The sequence below is a fragment of the Aquarana catesbeiana genome, linkage group LG06 (genome assembly GCF_042186555.1).
Source record: "Aquarana catesbeiana isolate 2022-GZ linkage group LG06, ASM4218655v1, whole genome shotgun sequence".
NCBI lineage: Eukaryota > Metazoa > Chordata > Amphibia > Anura > Ranidae > Aquarana > Aquarana catesbeiana.
The window spans coordinates 359,257,384-359,278,589 of NC_133329.1; the positions used below are offsets into that span (position 1 = coordinate 359,257,384).

At 41.7% G+C, this 21,206-nt stretch overlaps 1 protein-coding gene across 8 annotated transcripts in view; it reads right to left on the minus strand.

Annotated features, from left to right (window-relative positions):
• PKP4 (plakophilin 4) overlaps positions 1–21,206 on the minus strand; it is a 471,675-nt gene that overhangs the window by 292,531 nt on the left and 157,938 nt on the right. For 7 of the 8 annotated variants that reach the window (XM_073634112.1, XM_073634111.1, XM_073634115.1 and 4 more), the window contains exon 2: positions 20,217–20,350. In XM_073634112.1, the coding sequence (XP_073490213.1) occupies positions 20,217–20,350 (134 nt within the window). Of the gene's footprint in view, positions 1–20,216; positions 20,351–21,206 lie in introns of those variants that run through there. The other variant, XM_073634117.1, reaches the window with a different exon arrangement.

The window sequence follows — 21,206 nt, forward strand, 5'->3', positions numbered from 1 at the left end:
CCCTCATCAGTCTGTTTTTAGCAGACAGAATCGGATATTGACTCCATAGGGGGCAATGGATGGTCTAATCAGGGCCTCCTAAAAAAAAAAAAACCCTGACAGGCAGACCCAATCGGTCCACCCGTGTGAAAAGGGGCCTTAAGGTTACCTTAAAGGTGGAAAAAGAAAAAAAAAATAAAAAATCAGAAGGGATTTATCTTGGTCTGATTTTTTTACATCTCAAAACCTGACATTTTTACAGGCGTGTGCAAACATTTTATATGCACTGTACATACACAGACCAATTGATACTAGATTCCAGTAGCGGTTTTATAAATTGTTACAAACAAAATAATCTGATTGTATCTGACAATGTGTCAGTAATGCTCCCCCTGCAAACATGGCAGTATGGATAGTTGTATATATTTTATTTTAGAACAGAGGTCAGTAGCTTATGCTATATCACACATCCTCCTGCAGTGATCTCTCCACAGCTGATGCTTCAGTAATGCTCACACGTTGCTGCCATCAAGGGTCTGAATATTTATCTATTTTATGTTAGTGTAGCAGGAGCATACAGAATCCATGAAAAAGGGGTTCAGAAACAAACCTCCTTGTATTAAAATGCCACTGTGGTTTGAGCAATGCATACCTAGTCCAGGGAAACATATCTATTTTTATTAAACGTATTACAATATAGCGCTGACAATTACTGCAGCATCGGTCGCTGCCTCAAAGTAGCTTACAAACTAAAGGTCCCTACCTCACATATAGTACAGTGCCTTGAAAAAGTATTCATACCCCTTGAAAGTTTCCACATTTTGTCATGTTACAACCAAAAACGTAAACTTATGTTATTGCGATTTTATGTGAAAGACCAACACAAAGTGGCACATAATTGTGAAGCAGAAGGAAAATGATAAATGGTTTTCAATTTTTTTTTACAAATAGATAAAAATGTGTGGCATGCATTTGTATCCAGCCTCCTTTACTCTGACACCCCTAACAAAAATCTAGTGGAATCAATTTCCTTTAGAAGTCACCTAATTAGTAAATAGAGTCCACCTGTGTGCAAATTATTCTCAGTATAAATACAGCTGTTCTGTGAAGCTCTCAGAGGACTGTTGGATATATATACCAAGCTTTGAACATCTCACAGAACACTGTTCAATCCATCATCTGAAAATGGAAAGAGTATGGCACAACTGCAAACCTACCAAGACATGGCCGTCCACCTAAACTGACAGGCCGGGCAAGAAGAGCAATAATCAGAGAAGCAGCCAAGAGGCCCATGGTAACTCTAGAGAAGCTGCAGAGATTCACAGCTCACTTGGGAGAATCTGTCCACAGCACTATTAGTGCTGTGGACAGCACTAATTATTTAACTATTAGTCGTGCAGACTACACATCTAACCTTTATGGAAAAGTGGCAAGAGAAAGCCATTGTTAGAAGAAAGCCATAAGAAGTCCTGTTTTCAATTTGTGAGAAGCCATGTAGGGAACAAAGCAAACATGTGGAAGAAGGTGCTCTGGTCAGATGAGACTGAAATTGAACTTTTTGGCCTAAAAGCAAAACACTATGGTGTACGTTTATAAAACTGAGAAGTTTTTTCTCAATTCGGTTCTCGTCAGTTCTCAGAGGAAAATTATCTCCTCTGCAGCCGGTTTATGAAACTGAGAACTTCAGTTCTCAGAGGGAGAACAGACACACACACACGTACATATACTATATATATATATATATATATATATATATATATATATATATATATATATATATATATATATATACACACACATACATATACACACACACATACATAGTATATATAAATATACACACCTATACACATACGTGTGTGTGTGTATAGTGTGTGTGTGTATATATATATATATATATATATATATATATATATATATATATATATATATATATATTTATTTATTTATTTATACACATATATACATACACACTTGTAGTTAGTATATGTATTCATTTTTAACCCACTGGTGCTGATATTATGAAGAAAGAAGCCTTCTTCCTTTTATCACACCAGCTTCTCTCCCAGATTCTCCACCTCTGAGCTCATGAATCTGGAAGGGAGATATTTCAGTGTAAATGCTGTGAGATCTTCAGATCTCACTTTTATAAATTGGTTGTTTGTGACAAAATGGTCATGTACTGTGATGAGAAGCGGAGAACATGTTCTCTGCTCCTTATCTCAGCTATATAAACCGGTACAACCCAGAGATAACCAGAGATCAGAAGTGATCCTGAGGATCACGGCTGATCTCTGTTTTATAAACGGACACCTATGTGTGGTGGAAAATGAACACTGCACGTCACACTGAACACACCATCTCCACTGTAAAATATGGTGGTGATAGCATCATGTTGTGGGGATGTGTTTCTTCAGCAGGGACAGGGAAGCTGGTCAGAGTTGATGGGCAGACGGATGGAGCTAAATACAGGGCAATCTTAGAAGAAAACCTGTTAGAGCCTGCAATAGACTTGAGACTGGGGTGGAGGTTCACCTTCTAGCAGGACAACAAACCTAAACATACAGCCAGAGCTACAATAGAATGGTTTAGATAAAAGCATATTCATGTGTTAGAATGGCCCAGCCAAAGTCCAGACCTAAACCCAAATTGAGAATCTGTGGCAAGACTTGAAAATTGCTGTTCAGACATTCGCCATCCAAATTTGACAGAGGCTTGAGCTATTTTGGAAAGGATGGGCAAAAAACTCTCTAGATGTCACTCTCTAGATGTGAAAGCTGGTAGAGACATCCCCAAAAAGATTTGCAGCTGTAATTGCAGTGGAAGGAGGTTCTGCAAAGTTTGGACTCGGGGAGCTGAATACAAATGCATGCCACACTTTTTACATATTTGTGAAAAAAACATTTTGAAAACCATTTACCATTTTCCTTCCACTTTACAAGTATGTGCCACTTTGTGTTCATCTATCACATAAAATCCCAATAAAATACATTTACGTTTTTGGTTGTAACATGACAAAATGTGGAAAATTTCAAGGGGTAGGAATACTTTTTCAAGCCACTGTATATACTGGAGTAATTCAAAAAGTTGTCTCACACTTAGCAAATATATTGGCACCACATCCCTTTAGTAATAAACTATATAGGAAAATGAAGGAATGGGACTTTAAAGGTGCAGTATATAACACACAGATATCAAAAATATCATTTTATTTAGAAAAATTAATTGATAAAAGACATTCATTTAAAAAATTCATCCAATATTACAGTGCAGTTTCAAGAAGTGCGACTGAAGGACTTGTTTCTCAACTCACTGTATATACTGTACATACTAAGGCAAATTTAGACAGGAGCCAAATAACCTGTCGACATATCTTAAGAGAGTGGAAACCAGAGTATACAAAAGAACTAAGCCACTGTGCTACCCCTTTAAGTGATACTAGATACTTTATTTCTCCTTCCACATGTTCAGCTTGCAAATTCTTTTATTCTCCTTTTTTAGTCCCTATTTCCCCAGTGCCACTACAATAAAAGCTCTTCACAGTCTAACACAAGAGAACCACATTCTGTAACAGACTGCTTTATTTACCAACTTATGGTTAAAAGTTTAAGCCCTGTTCACACAGGTGTACCGATTTATACACTCTTGCAAAGGGAAGTCTTCAGTCGCCTGGGAAGCACAGGTATTCCTATGCAGGAGCGTGCAGGCAGGCTGTTCATATCAATGACAGGTGACTGGCTGCACAGATGGTTATTATTGGGGACAACTCATTCAAAGCACAAATTCCAGATGAAGGCAGATATTGTTCTGTTGACGACAGAAGTGTTACACTTCCAGGTTAAAGCACATATCTGCCAGCACACCACAGATCATCAAGTAACGTCCAAAGCTTTTAAGCTTTTAAAGAATGATCACATCACAAAGGACCAAGTGCAACGTTTCAGAGCCGCGCAGGACCCCTTCGCCAGGCACACTTCCAAGTGTCACAAAGAAACACCAGTCTACAGAATAAGATATGACTTTCTGTACCGCAGCTATTCGCTTATGTTATCCTCCAAGATAGCAGCCACTCGGCTGCTCGATCCGGGTGTGATTCAGAGAATGCTTTGCATTAACTAGGAATACGCAAAGCATTCTCTGAAATGCACCCGAGCTAAGCAGCTGACCTCCTGTACTGACAATGCATCAGGCTGGTCGCTCAACACGAGACCCAGAAGGAAGCAGAGATCATTGGAGTAGCATCCAATTCAGTGACTTCCAGCGGTATTAGCCAGGTATGTCATATACATAGTTACATTGGTCCAAGCTGGATAAATGTAACTATGTATACCATGCCAATGTAATCTTGTTTTACTTACAGTGCTCTTCAAAGCTTTGTATTTTGTTGTAAGCGTTAAGTTCTACTTCAATTATTTTCCCAGAAAAACCATTATACATTCCAACTGCCACTGAGAACATTATACAGTCACAACAAAAATGACAATCTGCAATTATTGTTGCAAGCAACCTCCTTACTTTTATGACTGGGTTTGAAATGCGACAACACGCTAAAATTTCTGTACAACCAAGCCTTAAACAAGAAAAACAAAAAATCTAATCTAATTGTAATGTACAATGAATACTTTTGAAGCAGAAAGTTAGAGTATATATGTTTTAAACAAACCCCTTTTTTCACATTTCCTCCACGCACCCATCAATTCCTCATCAGATAGGCACAGAGAAAGTCAATTTACACTTCAATAATCAGCTCTGAAATATGGTGCATGGAATAGGATGAAATTACACAGGACTAACAATATGCAGAAAGAGGAATAATTTTAATCAGAAACTGCTAGGCTGGTGGGAAATCAAAAGTAGCAAAATTAGAACGGAGCTAGATTGTAGATATGGTTTTTTTTTCCCCCTTTTCTTTTTTTTTTCCTATTGAAAGCTTTAAAATCCCCAAAAATAATCCTAAGAATTGAAACGGGGCAAAACATGCTATGAAACCGAGTTTTTCCCGTTTTGCCTTGGGGCAAGCCAAAGACCAGATTATTACACATTGAGTGTACTTGTTTTCGGAACAGTAAAAATAGGCATTAAGGGCCAGCCTCAAAAAATAGTAAGCATGGTAAAAGAAACTATGCCGTAAATATATAATAAAGTGGAACAGGCTTTTTCGGGGATTAGGTTTTAGATGCTGCATGTGCCCTACTTGGAAAGTTTCCTCTCCCTTCTTGCCCTGTAAACACCCAGAGAAGTGCTCTGAGCAGATCTGGTGTTTTCACCGCTCTGTGGTAGGTCTGTTTGCCTTAGTCTATTTAGTGAAGTTTTATGGGCTTCGCACACACGGGCCAAACGTCAGGAGACATCGGCCGGTTCAATAAAAAACAACTCAGCGAGGGAGATCGCTGCACCAACATCGTATCATTAGTATGACCGGAGCGGTCAGTTTTTTTTTTTGTTCAACCTGGTGTGTACCAGGATTTGGGATTGGATGGCACATTTACTTTTTGTTTTATTGGCATTTTATATTCAGGTGAGGAAAGTGTATATTGATGGGGACTCTTGTAGATCGGATTACATACCAGACCAGTTTTCACCCCCCTTTTTGGGAGCTTTTCTAGGATACTGATCTATGAGAGTTCTCACTCGATGTTTCATTAATCATTTGTTTGAACCTTTGGTATATTCCATATACTAATACATGATATTTTTCTTTTTCAGCAACCATATCCAACGGCACCCCATGAACCCCTGAAGAAGCTGACAGTGTGAAACGCGTTGCGTAGTTGCACCCCTCCTTGATACATGTGCTCTATTATGTAGTGTGAAAATATTCACTAACAAAGCAAACAAAAAAAAGTTAATTGTTTATCTTTTATATAATAGACGTGAAAAAAAAAAAAAAATCAGGAAAATAATAATTAAATGGAGTAGAATAGGGAGTTAATTAAGGCTGATTAGAGTAAAATAAGGAGTTACACAGAGGAACATTTGTTCATCCCCCACTGACAGCTCAAAGAACTGAGCCTGAAAGTATCGGTTTCAGGTATCTGTGCATTTGTACGAGTACCGATACTTGTGCAAATACTCTGTACTGATACCGATACTAGTATTGGTGCAACCATAGTTAGTATAGTGTCTAAATGTATCTAATCTACAATATATGGGGGACGCATCTTTGGGGGGACTGTAAAGTTGTATGTAACTGCTGTTTTTTTTTTTTACCATTGTGTGTGGTTTTTAAGGGTATTGTACCCCAACACATCTTGACATACAATGATTGCTTTTACTCATACATGTGTTTGAAAGTTTATTCTGTGAGAAGGACTCAACACCTAAAAAAAAAAAAAATAATTTTTGTTTTGGCTTGGTTTTCTATCCCGCTCTGTGGTATGTTTTCTATATTTTCTTTTGGAGTCCATTAGGAGCTGGTGACAATGTCACTGGTTCTATAGTGGTAGCTCTTTGGAACCATCTTCAAAGAAGGGAAAAGGCAAATTCATCTTCCAGCAAATCACTAAGAAAGGTAGCAAGGGGGAAATCTCCACAAGGGGCACAAAGACCACAGTTAAAACATGAAAAATGATCTAACCCTTCCACTAGTCTTTACGTTAAAAAATGAGAGGGGACATACCGTAATTAAATAAAATAAAAACCCAACCTCATAAACAAGCCAATGACAGACAAGGTAGTTAGCAGCAGCAGCATATCAAAGAGCAATCACATTGTGGAAACTACCAGCAGTGGAGAGCTATAAAGTACCAGTGTGCGGTGTGGAGCATTAGTCTATGCCCTTTAGTTCTTTGGAAGCTGTAGTAAAGCAGGATGCCCACAGATGGTTCACATGAGTTGTCGCCTTTTTTAAAGATCCAGTAAAGGTATATCTTTCTATAGCCTGAATCACCCTGTCAAGACAAGTGAGGTTTAATTCTGGTTTCACCTATAAATAGCCCAGTTCAGCACAGTATAAATGAATAGCTGCTACTATTGCTCTCATGAAGTGGACGAAAGGGCAGTAAGTAAAAGTGCTTATCACAATGTGTTCGCTGGGTTACTGCTGACAAACTGATCTCTCTATAAGCACCCCGCTAAGTAGATTAAGGCACTCTCTCTAATGCTTGGATTGTAAATACAACACTAGAAATTCCCCCGCAGGTTTGTGAGCAAGACTGCAGTGTACAGGAAAGAAATGCAGTATGATGCTATTACAAATGCAAGTCACACATGGCCAGGTAAATGTAAGAAATGTGACTAGTCAAACCATTTCTCTGTTATTCAGGCAGTGCAACAGTTAAACTACAATGGCAACAAACAGCATACACTATCCTGGCACTGTAACTGTGACTATCAAAATACTCCCTCAGAAACCAATCACAAATGAAATATCAGTATGAGAAGCCTCAGAAGCAAGCTACTATTCTAATAAATGGGCTACATACTAGTTACAGGGAAGTCCACTTTCATTGCATGTTACAGCACAGAACTAGACTGCAGGTCAAGAGTCAGGGAATGACAGCTTTCATGTAGGACTTGCACGGGCATTTTGGACCATGGCAGACTTCACTCACTCTGGAGAAGCTTCTATGGTCCTAATATCACAACTAAAGCTCAAATTACAGGTTCCCGAGTATGGGGTGCATCTTTCATATATTATTGTGTAAAGTCCATTAGAGACTTGTAACACCACAATGCGGTCTAGTGGAATAACAGGAGAGCACACACTAGCTCACAATAGCGACCAGGCAGTCAGCACTACACTGAGGGTGGGAAAGGAGATCCCTGTGCTGGGCTCATGAACAACAGGAAAGACAAAGATCAATCCCTGCACCCACACCAAAATAAAAAAATAAAATAAATAAAAAACATTACAAAATAATAATCAACAAGCAAGACCAATAAAGTGGCTGTTCCCCAATACCAGTCTAGGAAACATTCAACGTGCTGTAAATTTTCTGTGATCAATCCTGACAGAAATTTCAATCAGTGTTATGTGTTATGTAATGGGACGTCTTATACATTTGCAGGCATCACATATATTGACACACGCTTATTGTAAATGCACGTAAGTGCCAGTAGAGGGAGAAGTAGGTATTAGCTGCGTGAGCTCTAGGAGCCTCAAAGCCAATAGTGAAGAATGAGAGAAAGCATGGATTTTAAAAACTGAAGCTATTTTGCATTGATTGCCCCAGGGTTTTGAAACCCCTGTGACACTAATTTATAGAGGTTGTAAAGGCTGAATAAATATGTTCTACTTATGCTCTGTGCAATGGACTACGCAGTCAATGGGCTTCAGTGGGTCAAAAACACATTGTGCACGGGTATTGCACAGACTGGTCCCTTAACTCCTTTTCTTGAGTTCCCCCGTTGGCGCTGTCCCCTCCTCCTTTTCTCCGAGTGCCCCCTAGCAAGTTGGTTCCTATAGGGAAAAGTGCGGATGCTCCCAAGCTGGGCTGTGTGTGTGCAAAGATGTACACAGCGTGGCTTGGTCACACCCCTGTTCCCTCCTTACAGGATTTGACTGACAGCAGCAAGAGCCAATGCTGTGAATACAGGAAAAGGTGCTACAGAAGGGCACAGTGCTGGATTGAGAAAGGATTCTCAAGGTGAGTGTTTAGGGAGAGCTCAGAAGAAAGGTTATTGGAGAGTTTTTTTACCATAATGCAGAGAAAACTTTTGCCTTTGGAACCACTTTAGGGAAAGACGTGAAGACATGTATCTGCTCTACACCAGTTTAGAACATATAAACACATTTATTGTAAGGGCTCATTCACACCAAATGCGCTTACAAGTGTTGAACGCCACATGTCAGTGCATACACATTGAAAAATCAATGTATTTCACTAGGAGCAGGTTACACCAGTGTTGCGCTGATGTACACTGCCCTGAAAACAGAAAAAGAATAACATGCACTACTTTTTCCGTGCAACATATGTAAATGCATGCAAGCACAATGCACATAAATGTAAGTCAACACAATCAGTTGAGGTTTTCTTTACAAATATAGCTTAGTAAAGTGAACGAAAATAAAAAAATAAAAAAAAAAAAGCATTGCAGTGGATTTTAAAACACAACATGCCAGTGCATGTGTGACAGACCTAGCCAGAACAGAGGCTGTTGGAGAGGACTGTATGCAAGCCTGTTGCCTTTTGATTATGGGCCCTGGATTTTCAATGGAACAATACTCTTTGTGAGGTGAATGAGAAATCCAGGCTGAACTGTACTAATCGGACTCAGTCGTGTATATATGTATATATTGTATGTTGTTTGATTTTGTTGGGGACTCCTTACTGTAGATTTGTGTCCCTGAAGAGGGAGAGGGGATTCCTCCAGCAGCCCCCTGCTGATAAGACTGATTCATTCTGTTGGGACACATCCTGTGAGGAGATGCTGGTGTCATCAACCTGTGTTTATGTTAATTGAGAGAGCTGATCACATTAGCCACCAGCACTGGCTAGGAGACGAATGGTCTAGGCTGAGGAGGGGGTAGATTGTTGTTTGTATTGTTAATTGTAATTAGCTCCAGCTATTGTGTTTATATTAATGTGTGAAGCTCGGTGCCCACAAGTCTGTCATCTGGTCTGGGTACATTTTGTAGTAAATTAGCTCATGTTAATTAGGTTAGCTTTGAGTCATCCCTGCTGTATAAATGTCTGTGAGATCTCAAATAAAGAGTTAGTTCTGATGTACTCCAAGACTGGTGTTGTCTAGTTCTTGGGGGTTCCTATAACCAGATCCATTGGACTCGTGTTCCAGAACTTAGGAAGCAGTATACTGACGGAAGCACTCAAGCGGAGTGTGGGACGTTCCGTGACAGCATGTTAACACACATGCATGTACTTAACGCACATCTTGTGGTGTGAATTGACCCTAAAATGTGTGTGTATATTATATATATTTGCTAACCTCTAAAAATGATAGATATAGATATATACACACATACATACACGCTGTATTTATCGGCGTATAACACGCACCCCAAAGAGGAGGGAAATTTAAGGAAAGCAACTTACATTTTAAATACCCATCATTGCAGAATGATTAGTGTCCATCTGCAGCCTTGCCAAAAATTGCAGCATGATCAATGATGGGTTTTAAACTGTTACTGTTACTCAATTTTTCACTTTGCATCGTGAAGTGTTTAGTTGAATAGGGAGATAAATCCAGCTGCTGTGAACAACACATAAACCTTCCATTTGCCTGCCGAGGAGGGAATGAGTGCCGCCGAGATAGACAGAACCGGATGTCCTGTGTACTTGGCTCCTCTCGCAGTCCTGCCCATTGGCTCGGCTCCTATGATGGACACAACACCGGTCCAGAGGCGCTCGTTCCCTCCCTTTGAGGCAGCGGAGATTATATATATATATATATATACACATATATATATATATAAATATATATACATACACACACACACACATACACACATAGATAGATAGATAGATAGATAGATAGATAGATAGATAGATAGATAGATAGATAGATAGATAGATAGATAGATAGATAGATAGATAGATAGATAGATAGATAGATAGATATACACTAGAGGTTAGAAAACATACTGTGCAATAAACACTACATTTAGGTCTCCCCTTCCATGGCAACCTTAAAAGTCAAGTTCAACTTTTGAATAAAATGGACTATGCAGTCAACGGGCTCCAGTAGGTCAAAAACACATTGTGCAACTTAGAAAATGTTTGCTTAATTTAAATGCTATACATTTAGGCCATGGATGGCACCCCTAATGCTTGGCCTAAAAAGTCCTATTGTAAGAGATCAGCCCTGTCCTGCCTAGAAGCTACCATGCGCCATATTTGGGGCGCTGTCATTATGGCATTTAAAAGAAAAAAAAAAAACATTCTGCACAGCTGTTTTAACATACCAGGGTCCTTAAAAGAGAAGTAAAGTTTTGTTTTTCTTTTTTTCAAGAGGCAACTTAAAGGCAGAATGAACCATTTCGTTCAGAGCCAGGATCAAAAGCCTCTGCGACTAAGAGGCAGACAATGACTGGATATTGTCTTGTCCAGATTGCTCAGAAGCAGACTCATCTGTCAGGCACTCCACTGAATCCTGAGCTTTAAGCTCCTCCCCATCCTCAACCCATTCCTGCTCCAGACTAGGTGACTCCGGGGAGGGGAATCTATCACGCTTCCTGCCACTCTGCGGGATGGTGGCAATCATGCCAGCAATCCTGTGCTCTAACCCGACTAGGGCTGAGGACAGTTCATCCTTGGTGATAAAGGGTGAAGCAGCAGCGTTGACTGTAGGCACAATACCAGATGGGCGCAGCGGCTCAGATTGCCCAGAAGCCTCTGGTCCTTCACAGGATACAACACTAGGGATACGACTAGGTTCATCAGGAACTACTGACGACATAGGTGTGCCCTTCCTGTGGTGTTAGTCCCACTCCTCTTTTTGGAAGACATTTAATAGCCCCAAACAGAATACTTGGATTCCACTTCGCAGGGTCCAGTGCCAGAGGCCGCATTACAGGCAAAACCTTGCAGGATTTTGAGTCTTCTTTGCGAGGCTCGGGTACCATTTATCTAAGCATAAAAAGCCTGTGTCAAATGGATCCGTTCATTCATTCATTTTGGAACCATTTGTGGGACTAGAGACCTGGAGCTCAGAAAGCTCAAACAAACACTGCCATCCACCTTGGAGACACTGGTAAAAAACTAAAGTACTTCTTGTATGGGAGGGGTTATATAGGGGATCACTTCCTGTCTGAAGACCTTTGGTCTGATGATTAAGTATAACCCAGCAGGTAATTAATATTAGCCTGACTCTGTCCCATGATGTATGAAAAAGAAATGAAGCTTTTCCTTAAGACTCTAAGCATGTTGAAAGTATATGGAGTTAAGGGGGCTATCATGCTTGCTAGATCAAACCACAAAAAAATTCTATGCCATGTTATAAGTTACTTTTCCACTACTGCTTAACTCTATATGCTGTATTCGTACATTCATAGTTCTGGTATTTCTTTTTACTTCAGATTTTCATTCCATTCAATGAACAAGCACACATTTGTTACCCTTGTGAAGGCAATTAGCTTTCATGTGCTATTTATGCTGAGAGAAGCCGGCACTGAAGAGGAATGTCAGGAAAGTGTAAAAAGTCTGACAGAACAGATTTCTCATCAGCCAGTTGCGGACTGTGTTAAGATGACACGTTTTCCAGAAATCTGAGTGATAAGAGATGGGGAAAAAAAGCTGAAGCTTTCAGTTTCTCTTCTGTGTTTGCATTGAGGGGAATCTGTCACAGTAAAAGAAAAGTGGCCAAAAGAAAATCACCAACTAAGACCCCTTTCACACTGCCGACGCCCGGGCGTCAGCGGTAAAGCGGCGCTATTCGGCCACTAGCGGAGCGGTTTTAACCCCCCGCTAGCGGACGAAAAGGTGTTAAATCCAACCGCAAAACACTGCCGGAGCGGCGTTTTGCCGGCGGTATCGCAGCCCTGCCCCATTGATTTCAATGGGGAGCAGCGGTGGAGGAGCGGTGAGTCCACCGCTCCAAAGAAGCTGCTGGCAGGACTTTTTCTGACACCCTGCCAGCGCACCGATCCAGTGTGAAAGCCCTCGGACTTTCACACAAGTGAATGGTGCAGCTGTTTTCGGGCGGCTTGTAGGTGCTATTTTTAACGCTACAGTGCCTGCAAAACGCTCCAGTGTGAAAGGGGTATAAGAAACACAGGCGACACATTTTGATTTTGTGGCTTCTTAAGGCTCAATTCACACGAATGCGGTTTTTGATGCATTTTGCAGAAATGCAGGGAAATTTTTTAACATGGGTTCCTATGGAACATGTTCACATCAATGCATTTTGTGCCTCTGCGTTTTTGGAAAGGGTCGGGGACTGTTTTTCCCACAAAATGTAGCCTTTTGCATGTAATAGAATTCAATGGAATTCAATTGACCCGCATCCAAAACGCATATTTCTTTTTTTACACTGTACATAGCCGGTTGCTAAGGAGGGGGCTGGGAAGCTGGCCACCGCGTCCTTAACAACCGATTGAGTCATCAGCAGTCAGAAAATCGTGAAAAAAAAAAAAAAAAACACAGTGGGGTCCCCCCCCCAGGTCCTTGGGTCTAGTATGGATTCGGAGGGGACCCCCACACACCAAAATTAAAAAAAAATAAATAAATAAAAAAATTTAAAAAAAAAGGCGTGGGGCCCCCCCCAAAATCTATACCAGACCTTTATCCGAGCATGCAGCCTGGCAGGTCTGGAAAGGGAGGGGAAGAGCAAGCGCCCCCCTCCTCCTGAACCATACCAGGCCGCATGCCCTCAACATGGGGGGATGGGTGCTTTGGGGCAGGGAGGCTCCGCCCCACCCCACCCCAAAGCACCTTGCCCCCATGTTGATGGGGACAAGGGCCTCTTCCCGACAACCTTTGCCCGGTGGTTGTCGGGGTCTGCGGGTGGGGGCTTATCGGAATCTGGAAGCCCCCTTTAACAAGGGGACCCCCAGATCATGACCCCCCCCCCCCCCCCCTTTGTGAATGAGTATAAGGTACATTGTACCCTACCCATTCACTAAAAAAAAAAAAAAAAAGTAGTGCAGAGTTAAAAATACAGTAGACAGTTTTTGACAATTCTTTTATTAAAAATCATCATCTTCTCCGCTTCTTCCTCCGGGCTTCCTCCATCTTCTCCCGCATCTTCATCCTCCAGTCTTCTCCTTCTCCCCCTGCTTCGTCTTCTTTGTCTGGTGTTCTTCCTCTGCTGCCGCTCCTGCCGACGACTCTCCTCCGATGCTGCGTCCCGCTGATCTGTCTGCGCCGATGTCCTGCATTACTTAAATAATGATGGTTGCGTGGCAATCGGTTTGCGTCACCCTGAGGCCACGCCCTCTTGTGACGTCACCGCCCGGGGCATGATGGGTCTGTGACGTCACAAGGGGGCGTGGCCAATTGCTACGCCCCCATCGTTAGTTAACCACTTCCCTACCCGCCCATAGTCATATGACGTCCACAGATGGGATCTCCCATCCTGGGTGGACGTCATATGACGTCCTGGGATTCCCGGCCGTCTAGGGGGCGCGCGCGCCCGCCGCGTTCCTCGGGACCCGTTGCGTGTGCCCGGCGGCCGCGATGTCCGCCGGGCACCCGCGATTGCCCGTTAACCGGGCCGGCATGTGGATCTGTGTGTGTAAACACACAGATCCACAGCCTGTCAGCTCTGAGGAGAGCGATCTGTGTTCCCAGAACGGAGGAACACTGATCGGTCTCCTCCCCTAGTGCGTCCCCTCCCCTTTCAGTTAGAATCATTCCCTAGGAAACATATTAACCCATCCCCGCCCCCTAGTGGTTAACCCCTTCACTGCCTGTCACATTTACACAGTAATCAATGCAATTTTATAGCATTGATCGCTGTATAATTGTGATTGGTCCCAAAAATGTGTCAAAAGCGTCCGATGTGTCCGCCATAATGTCGCAGTCACCAAAAAAAATCGCGATCGCCGCTAAAAAAAAATTAAAAAAAATTTTTTTTTAAAAAATGCCATAAATCTATCCTGTATTTTGTAGACGCTATAACTTTTGCGCAAACCAATCAATATACGGTTATTGCGATTTTTTTTACCAAAAATATGTAGAAGAATACGTATCGGCCAAAACTGAGGAAAAAATGTGTTTTTTAAAAAAAAAAATTGGGATATTTATTATAGCAAAAAGTAAAAAATATTGTGTTTTTTTCAAAATTGTCGCTCTTCTTTTGTTTATAGCGCAAAAAATAAAAACCGCAGAGGCGATCAAATACCACCAAAAAAAAGCTCTATTTGTGGTGAAAAAAAGGACGTCAATTTCTTTTGGGTACAACGTCGCACGACCGCGCAATTGACGTTTAAAGTGCGACAGCGCTGAAAACTAAAAATTGGCCTGGGAAGGAAGGGGGTGAAATTGCCCGGTATTGAACCGGTTAAGAAATGCAGGACATCGGCGCCGACAGATCAGCGGGACGCAGCATCGGAGGAGGGTAGTCGGCTGGAGCGGCGGCAGAGGAAGAAGAAGACCGGACAAAGAAGACAGAAGAAGAGCTGAAGATGAAAATGCGGGAGAAGATGGAGGAAGTCCGGAGGAAGACGCTGTATTTTTTTTTAACACTACACTACTTTTTTTTAGTAATGGGTAGGGGTACAATGTACCCCATAATCATTCGCATGGGGGGGCCAGGATCTGGGGGCCCCCTCGTTAAAGGGGGCATCCAGATTCCAATAAGCCCCCCGCCCGCTGACCCAGACAACCACCGGGCTAGGGTTGTCGGGAAGAGGCCCTTGTCCCCATCAACATGGGGGCAAGGTGCTTTGCGGTGGGGGGGCGCAGAGCCCCTCCCTGCCCCAAAAGCACTCATCCCCCCATGTTGAGGGCATGCGGCCTGGTATGGTAAGGAGGGGGGGGCGCTTGCTTGTCCCCTCCCTTTCCTGACCTGCCGTGCTGCATGGGGATAATACCCACAAGGGCCTGGTATGGACCGGGGGGGGGGGGTTTGGTTGCCACACTTTTTTTTTTTTTACATTCAGCGCCCGCTGACAACTGATGAATCGTCGGTTGTTAAGGAAGTTGCAGCTGGCTTTGTAACGAGTTAATCAATGCTATTCAAGTAACCGGTCAGTGGTCATAAAGTTATGGCTGAGCGGTGTATATATTTACTTAATTTGCATGTCAAAGGATTAATTTATTGAAGCTGAAAAGATAGTGGCTAATTTCCTGGAGTACTGTGCTGTTGGGTCATTAAAGCCTACGTTTAAAAAAAAAAAAAAAAAAAAAAATCACCAGAAGGGACATTAACCACTTCGAGACCAGCAACAAACCAGTACATCACTAGACTACAAGTGGTTATACCGGGATGATGCCTGCAGTTGCAGTTTTTTTTAGCGCAGGCGGTCGTCTCTCTTGTAAATACAATCCTAGCGGCTAACCAGCTGCTGGACTGCTTTAACAATCAGCGGGAGGGGACGTTTTTCATGCGATTTGGAACTGACAAACCAGTCGCACCAGTGTGAATGGGAGCTAAATGGCATGAAACATCGACATCAGCTTTAAGCCCTGGTTCAAAAAGAAAAAAGTTTAACCCTGCGCTTACTCTACGGGAAAGCAGCTCACACAACAAATAAGGATTTTGTCAAGATTTCAGTGCATAGACAAGTTTAGCGCTGTAGGTTTAAAAAGCTTATATAGATATAAGAATAAAGAAAACGTCTATGTCGAACAGCAAAACAATGTAAAATATGACAGCTTAACAAATAAACAAATAAAGTCTCTGATGTTCTTCGGGTGTTTTTTAGACTGAAAAAGACTGATGTTAGTCCAAAAAGGTATACAGTTCCTTATTCACCACGTGGATAACGCATGCAAAGATGTGATGGACCCTCCACATAGAGAAAAAGTGAAGGCTTACCAGAAGGATTGAACTCATAGGAACGTACGTTCAATGAGTCAATCAAGCTTGTAACCCCAACGGGCAATCAAAAGGAAGAACCTCACGATTGGATGGCGGCAAAACTTCAGAACATATCCAGACTCATGACGGAAATTTCCGTAGTAAAAAAAGCGCTTCAAGTAAAATTATGGCAAGCAGTGGAGTCTCCCGACGCGTTTCGTCTTAAAAGACTTCATCTGGGGTACTCACCCACTGCTGCCATACCCCTTAATGTAGATATCTTAGCCCCCTTAATGAGGATACAGCTCGTACCTACATTTCTAAGGCACTCCCGGGTTTAGCCAAGATGGCTTAAGCCCTGGTTCACACTGGAGCGTTTTGACATGCGATTTGACATGTCAAATCAGCGGCAATTGCCGTCATAGGCACCGTCCTAATGTGCGGCGCTGCACCGATTTCAAAAAGTCGTTTCTGAACTACTTTTTGCGATTTACATTGACATCTGTGAAAAAAAAAAAAAAAAAAAGAAAGGCCTCAAATGGGCGTTTCACTGCTGTAGTGTGTGTGGGTAATATATATATATATATATATATATATATATATATATATATATAAAATATATAATATATACGGACAGAAAGCAGAAAATCAGTTTAACAAACAAAATTCACCCAAACAAAAAAAAAAAAAAAAAAAAAAAAAAACTTTTCTAGAACACTAGTGGATATACAGGGCAATAGGGAGATATCGGGGAAAGGAAAGGCACACAAATGTTACAGCATGTTTATAAGAAAGAAAAAAATGATGCTGTTGGGTTCGAAGTTGCACGGTGAAATTTCTAAAGGTTTGTAAAAGGTGATTTTTTTTTATGAATCTATGTTATTGTAAATAATATAATTTGATTGTTTTGAAATAAAATATTAATCTTCCCCAGCGGGCATAAGTACTGCTGTAAGGTTATTGTCTCACATACTATCAGCTACATACACACTTTGCTTTGCTTTTCCTTTAAGATTTTGCTGTGGTTTTCTCTAGTCATGATCTAACAGAGTTACACTTCCCCACAATTACAGCAGTCATTTCTTCATTTAGCGCACAGCTTCTCAATTGGAACAGTCGCGCTTTTCATAGAAATTATACTAAAACCATTGTGTGGGAGAAAACCAAAAATACCAGTAAACCTCAGTTTTTCCACTATGAGAAGCAAACTTGGCAGAAATGGTAGTTTGTTTTTTATTCTAGCGCCTTTGGTTAAACAAATTCGGAAGACTGCAGATCATTCTTTCATTACAATGCACAATGGGGTTTCGGTTGATCTTCTCCAATGAAAACTCAGGCTGTGGAGCGCTAAGCAGAGACAGTCAGTAATGTATTATATCAGGTGCAGATCAGCAAAAGCACTGGTCAAAAAGGATGAACAAGATAATTTTTTTCCAAAAAGTATGTATTCTGCTATTTCCATCTTGAACTATTTTAGAATCCATTCTTACAAGAATGAAACGTATTACAAGGCGGCCTTATGAAATGTAAGAAAATGGGACACTGCCCCTCTCCAAGAGTTGTGGAGCTATTCGTTCATTCTTTGCAAAAGTAGTCCTGTGATAGCATTGGCAATGACAGGTCCACTTTATGAAAAGATCTGGGGCCTATTAGACCCCAGATCTCTCCCTCTGCCCTCCAAAGAATCAGATCAAATCAAGATCGGTTTGATCTGATGCTTGTACATGCCGGTAATGGTTCCATTGCTTCCAGTTTGACGTCACAGAGTGAGAAGAACATCCATGCCTCTCACCATGTCTCAGAAACAGGATGCCACCCGTCGCCGCCTTGCGGTGCTCCCTGATTGCTTTGGAGAGCCCATAAAAAGCAGCGGCGGTGGGAGGGGGTTACACCCTTTCTCTGCCTGTAAAAGTAATCAGAGTGATTACTTTACCAGCTTCAGAATCGCTGGATGCAAAAAAAAAAAAAAAAAAACTACATCTCGGCCAGTTGCAGTCTTCCAATCCAGCGACGTACAGGAATGTCGCTGTTCAGCAAGTGGTTAAAACAGAATTTAAAGGCAACACGTTTGTGAATGCATATAAAAAAAAAAAAAAAAAAAACTTTTTTTTTAACTTTTTTTTGGAAATTATCACATTGCCTCTGTTCTCAGCAGCATAGGGATCAGAGAGCTAGAGGTGAAGAAATAGCAGCACGCTGGTCTTCCAACTGAATGGCTGTGCGTGGGGGGTTCAGCAGAAGTCTATTAGAGCAGACCGAGTTCCCAGCACAGCCAGAAAACTGACCATGCTGTGCTCTCATGCCTAGTGCGGTCAGGAAAGCAGAGGGACTGGCAGAAACACCAGGGATTTCACACAAAGGAAGCAATAGAAAGAGAACAGGATATTTTTTCATACAAGTACATGGTACAGCAAACACATTAGGAATATAAGGCTGGTCATAGACTGTTTGAATCTCGGCCGGTTCCTGCAGATCTGGCCAAGATCCAAACCCTGTATGTGGCAAGGGTGAATGTACCAAGTTAATCGAACATGGGAACAACCAGCCTGTCAGATTTTACATGCGATTTGCTACCCATGGTTACAGGAAAGAAATATGCTCCGTGTATGGCCTGCATTAAATGTTGGGGAAACATTTTTTTTAAATAAAAGGGAAGAAAAGCCTTATGGAAAAAACATTGTAGCCATTATATGGAATAAGCTCAGCCAATTCTAAATGACTGATGGTCAAGGCCATTTTGTGCATGTGCCGCTACCACATCAAGGACTCATTCAGGAAGAGATGTAAACCTCAATAAAGGTTTAACTCTTTGCAGCTCACAAAACACTTGTGGCAGCAAAAAGGTGGGCTTCCATGTCCACACACTACACACATGCGTCGCTAGGCAGCTGATGTCTCTGTGCTGAGGGCACACTCACTGCTTGCTCACAAGTTCTTGGTCCCAATCACAGCGATCGCCTGATCTATCCTACACCCCCCCCCCCCCCATGTTTGAAACTTTTTAAAGGGATGTCGGGGGTTGGGCGGGGGAGGAGAAGTGTTACTCAGCAGCGGCATCACTGACTACACATTGTTGATATCTAGCAGTAGTGGCAGCCAACAGGGTCACAGTATGCTGGAAGGATGAAAATGTTAGCATGAACAAGTGTACAGCAAAAAACACTGTCCATTTGCAGGACAGTAAACGCAGATTTTATAGTTTCGGTTTATGCAGCGTGCATGGGGCCCATATTATACATCACTGCACCGTTCACAGCCTTATGAATTACAGATCTGAACGCAGTAAATTGCATGCCCCTGTTCCTGAGCCGTTTTAGTCACATCTATTAAAAATAAAAAAGATTGCGGTTGTCTTTTTAGTGTATTTGTAGCAAAGATCTTGCAGTCATATTTATAAGATACAAATGTAGCCAACAGAAAGTGTGCAGCCAGATGAACAACCAAGTAGACTGAACTCAGTGCCGGTTCACACTGGTGCGATGCCAAACATTGCACAGACATCGCATGTAATTCGCAGCGCACTGCCGTTCACATTACATGCGATGTCTGTGTGGTGCGATATCAGCCATAGAGATAGTATGGCTGATATCGCACCGCATTCGGTGCAAACACGCACAGGACCCTTTTTTCTGTTCGGACCAGAATCGGATCGCATGTGTGTTCACACATATGCGATCCGATTCATGTCCGAACTGTCAGTTCGCAGTGCGATATGCAAGCTGAACTGGGGGTGTCGTTAACAATGTATTGACACTCCCCAGCGATTTGCATATGGCAGTGTGAACTGACATGCGATGTGGGAACACGCAGTGGATTCGCAGTGTTCTCGCATCGCACCAATGTGAACCGGCACTCAAAGGACAACTTGGCCTTACCTGTTCTTTTACCGACGCCAAAATGTTTGTAGCGGTGGCTTCTGGTTCCATGCTGGTAGTGGGAGGAGCTTCTTGTGGGACTTTCTGTAGCCCCTCCTCCATCAAGGGAGTCTGCTCAGGAGCTGGCATGGCATCTAGACAATATAGAAAACCAGCTGGTAAGTAAAGCACAAACGCCGCATCCAAAACAACATTTGTCAACAACACGCCAAAACATGAGTTTTACCTTTTGGTAGATTTCATGGTAAATAATTGTGATAATATATTATATATATATATATATATATATATATATATATATATTTTTTTTTTTTTTTTTACAGGAAATGTACCATATACAGCGATTAGAGGAAAAGTTAAAAAAGGGAACTGCACTCTATTTTCAGCGAGTATACATTTTGAGATATTATTATGCGTGGACTTTTCTAAGCTTTGCATGATATTTTTTGCTAAATTAACACATTAAAAATGATTTTCTATGTGCCCTGGTGTCTAGCCTGCATTGGTCTGTGCATATTGTGGGGTAAACCAGCCCAAAAAAATTATAAAAAAAAAAAAAAAAAAAAAAAAAACACAAGCCCAAGAACACCAGTCAGTTTTATGGTTTGTCCCAACTGTCATTTATCACTGAGCAGCCTAACCAGCATGTAAAAACTCTAAAGACCATACAAAGTGGTACTGTAAAGCTCTGCAAACTGTTAGTGCTATATAAATCCTGTATAATAATAATAAAAATGGAATGTATGTATTGGAAACTATCATTACATGTGTTCAACACATAGTTATCTGATAATACTTTTCGATATAGTGGTTCTCTAGGGTGTGAACCTGATTGTTAAGTTGCACAGTCACTGTGTATGTGAATTCTATCACCTCTGCCTCTACCTGTCACTTCCTGCTGCTATGCTTTCCAGGATCACATTGCAATCACTCATGGGCGTTGTCTACATTTAAAAGATCAGGCTTTACTTTTTCATTTCCCGTGGCTGT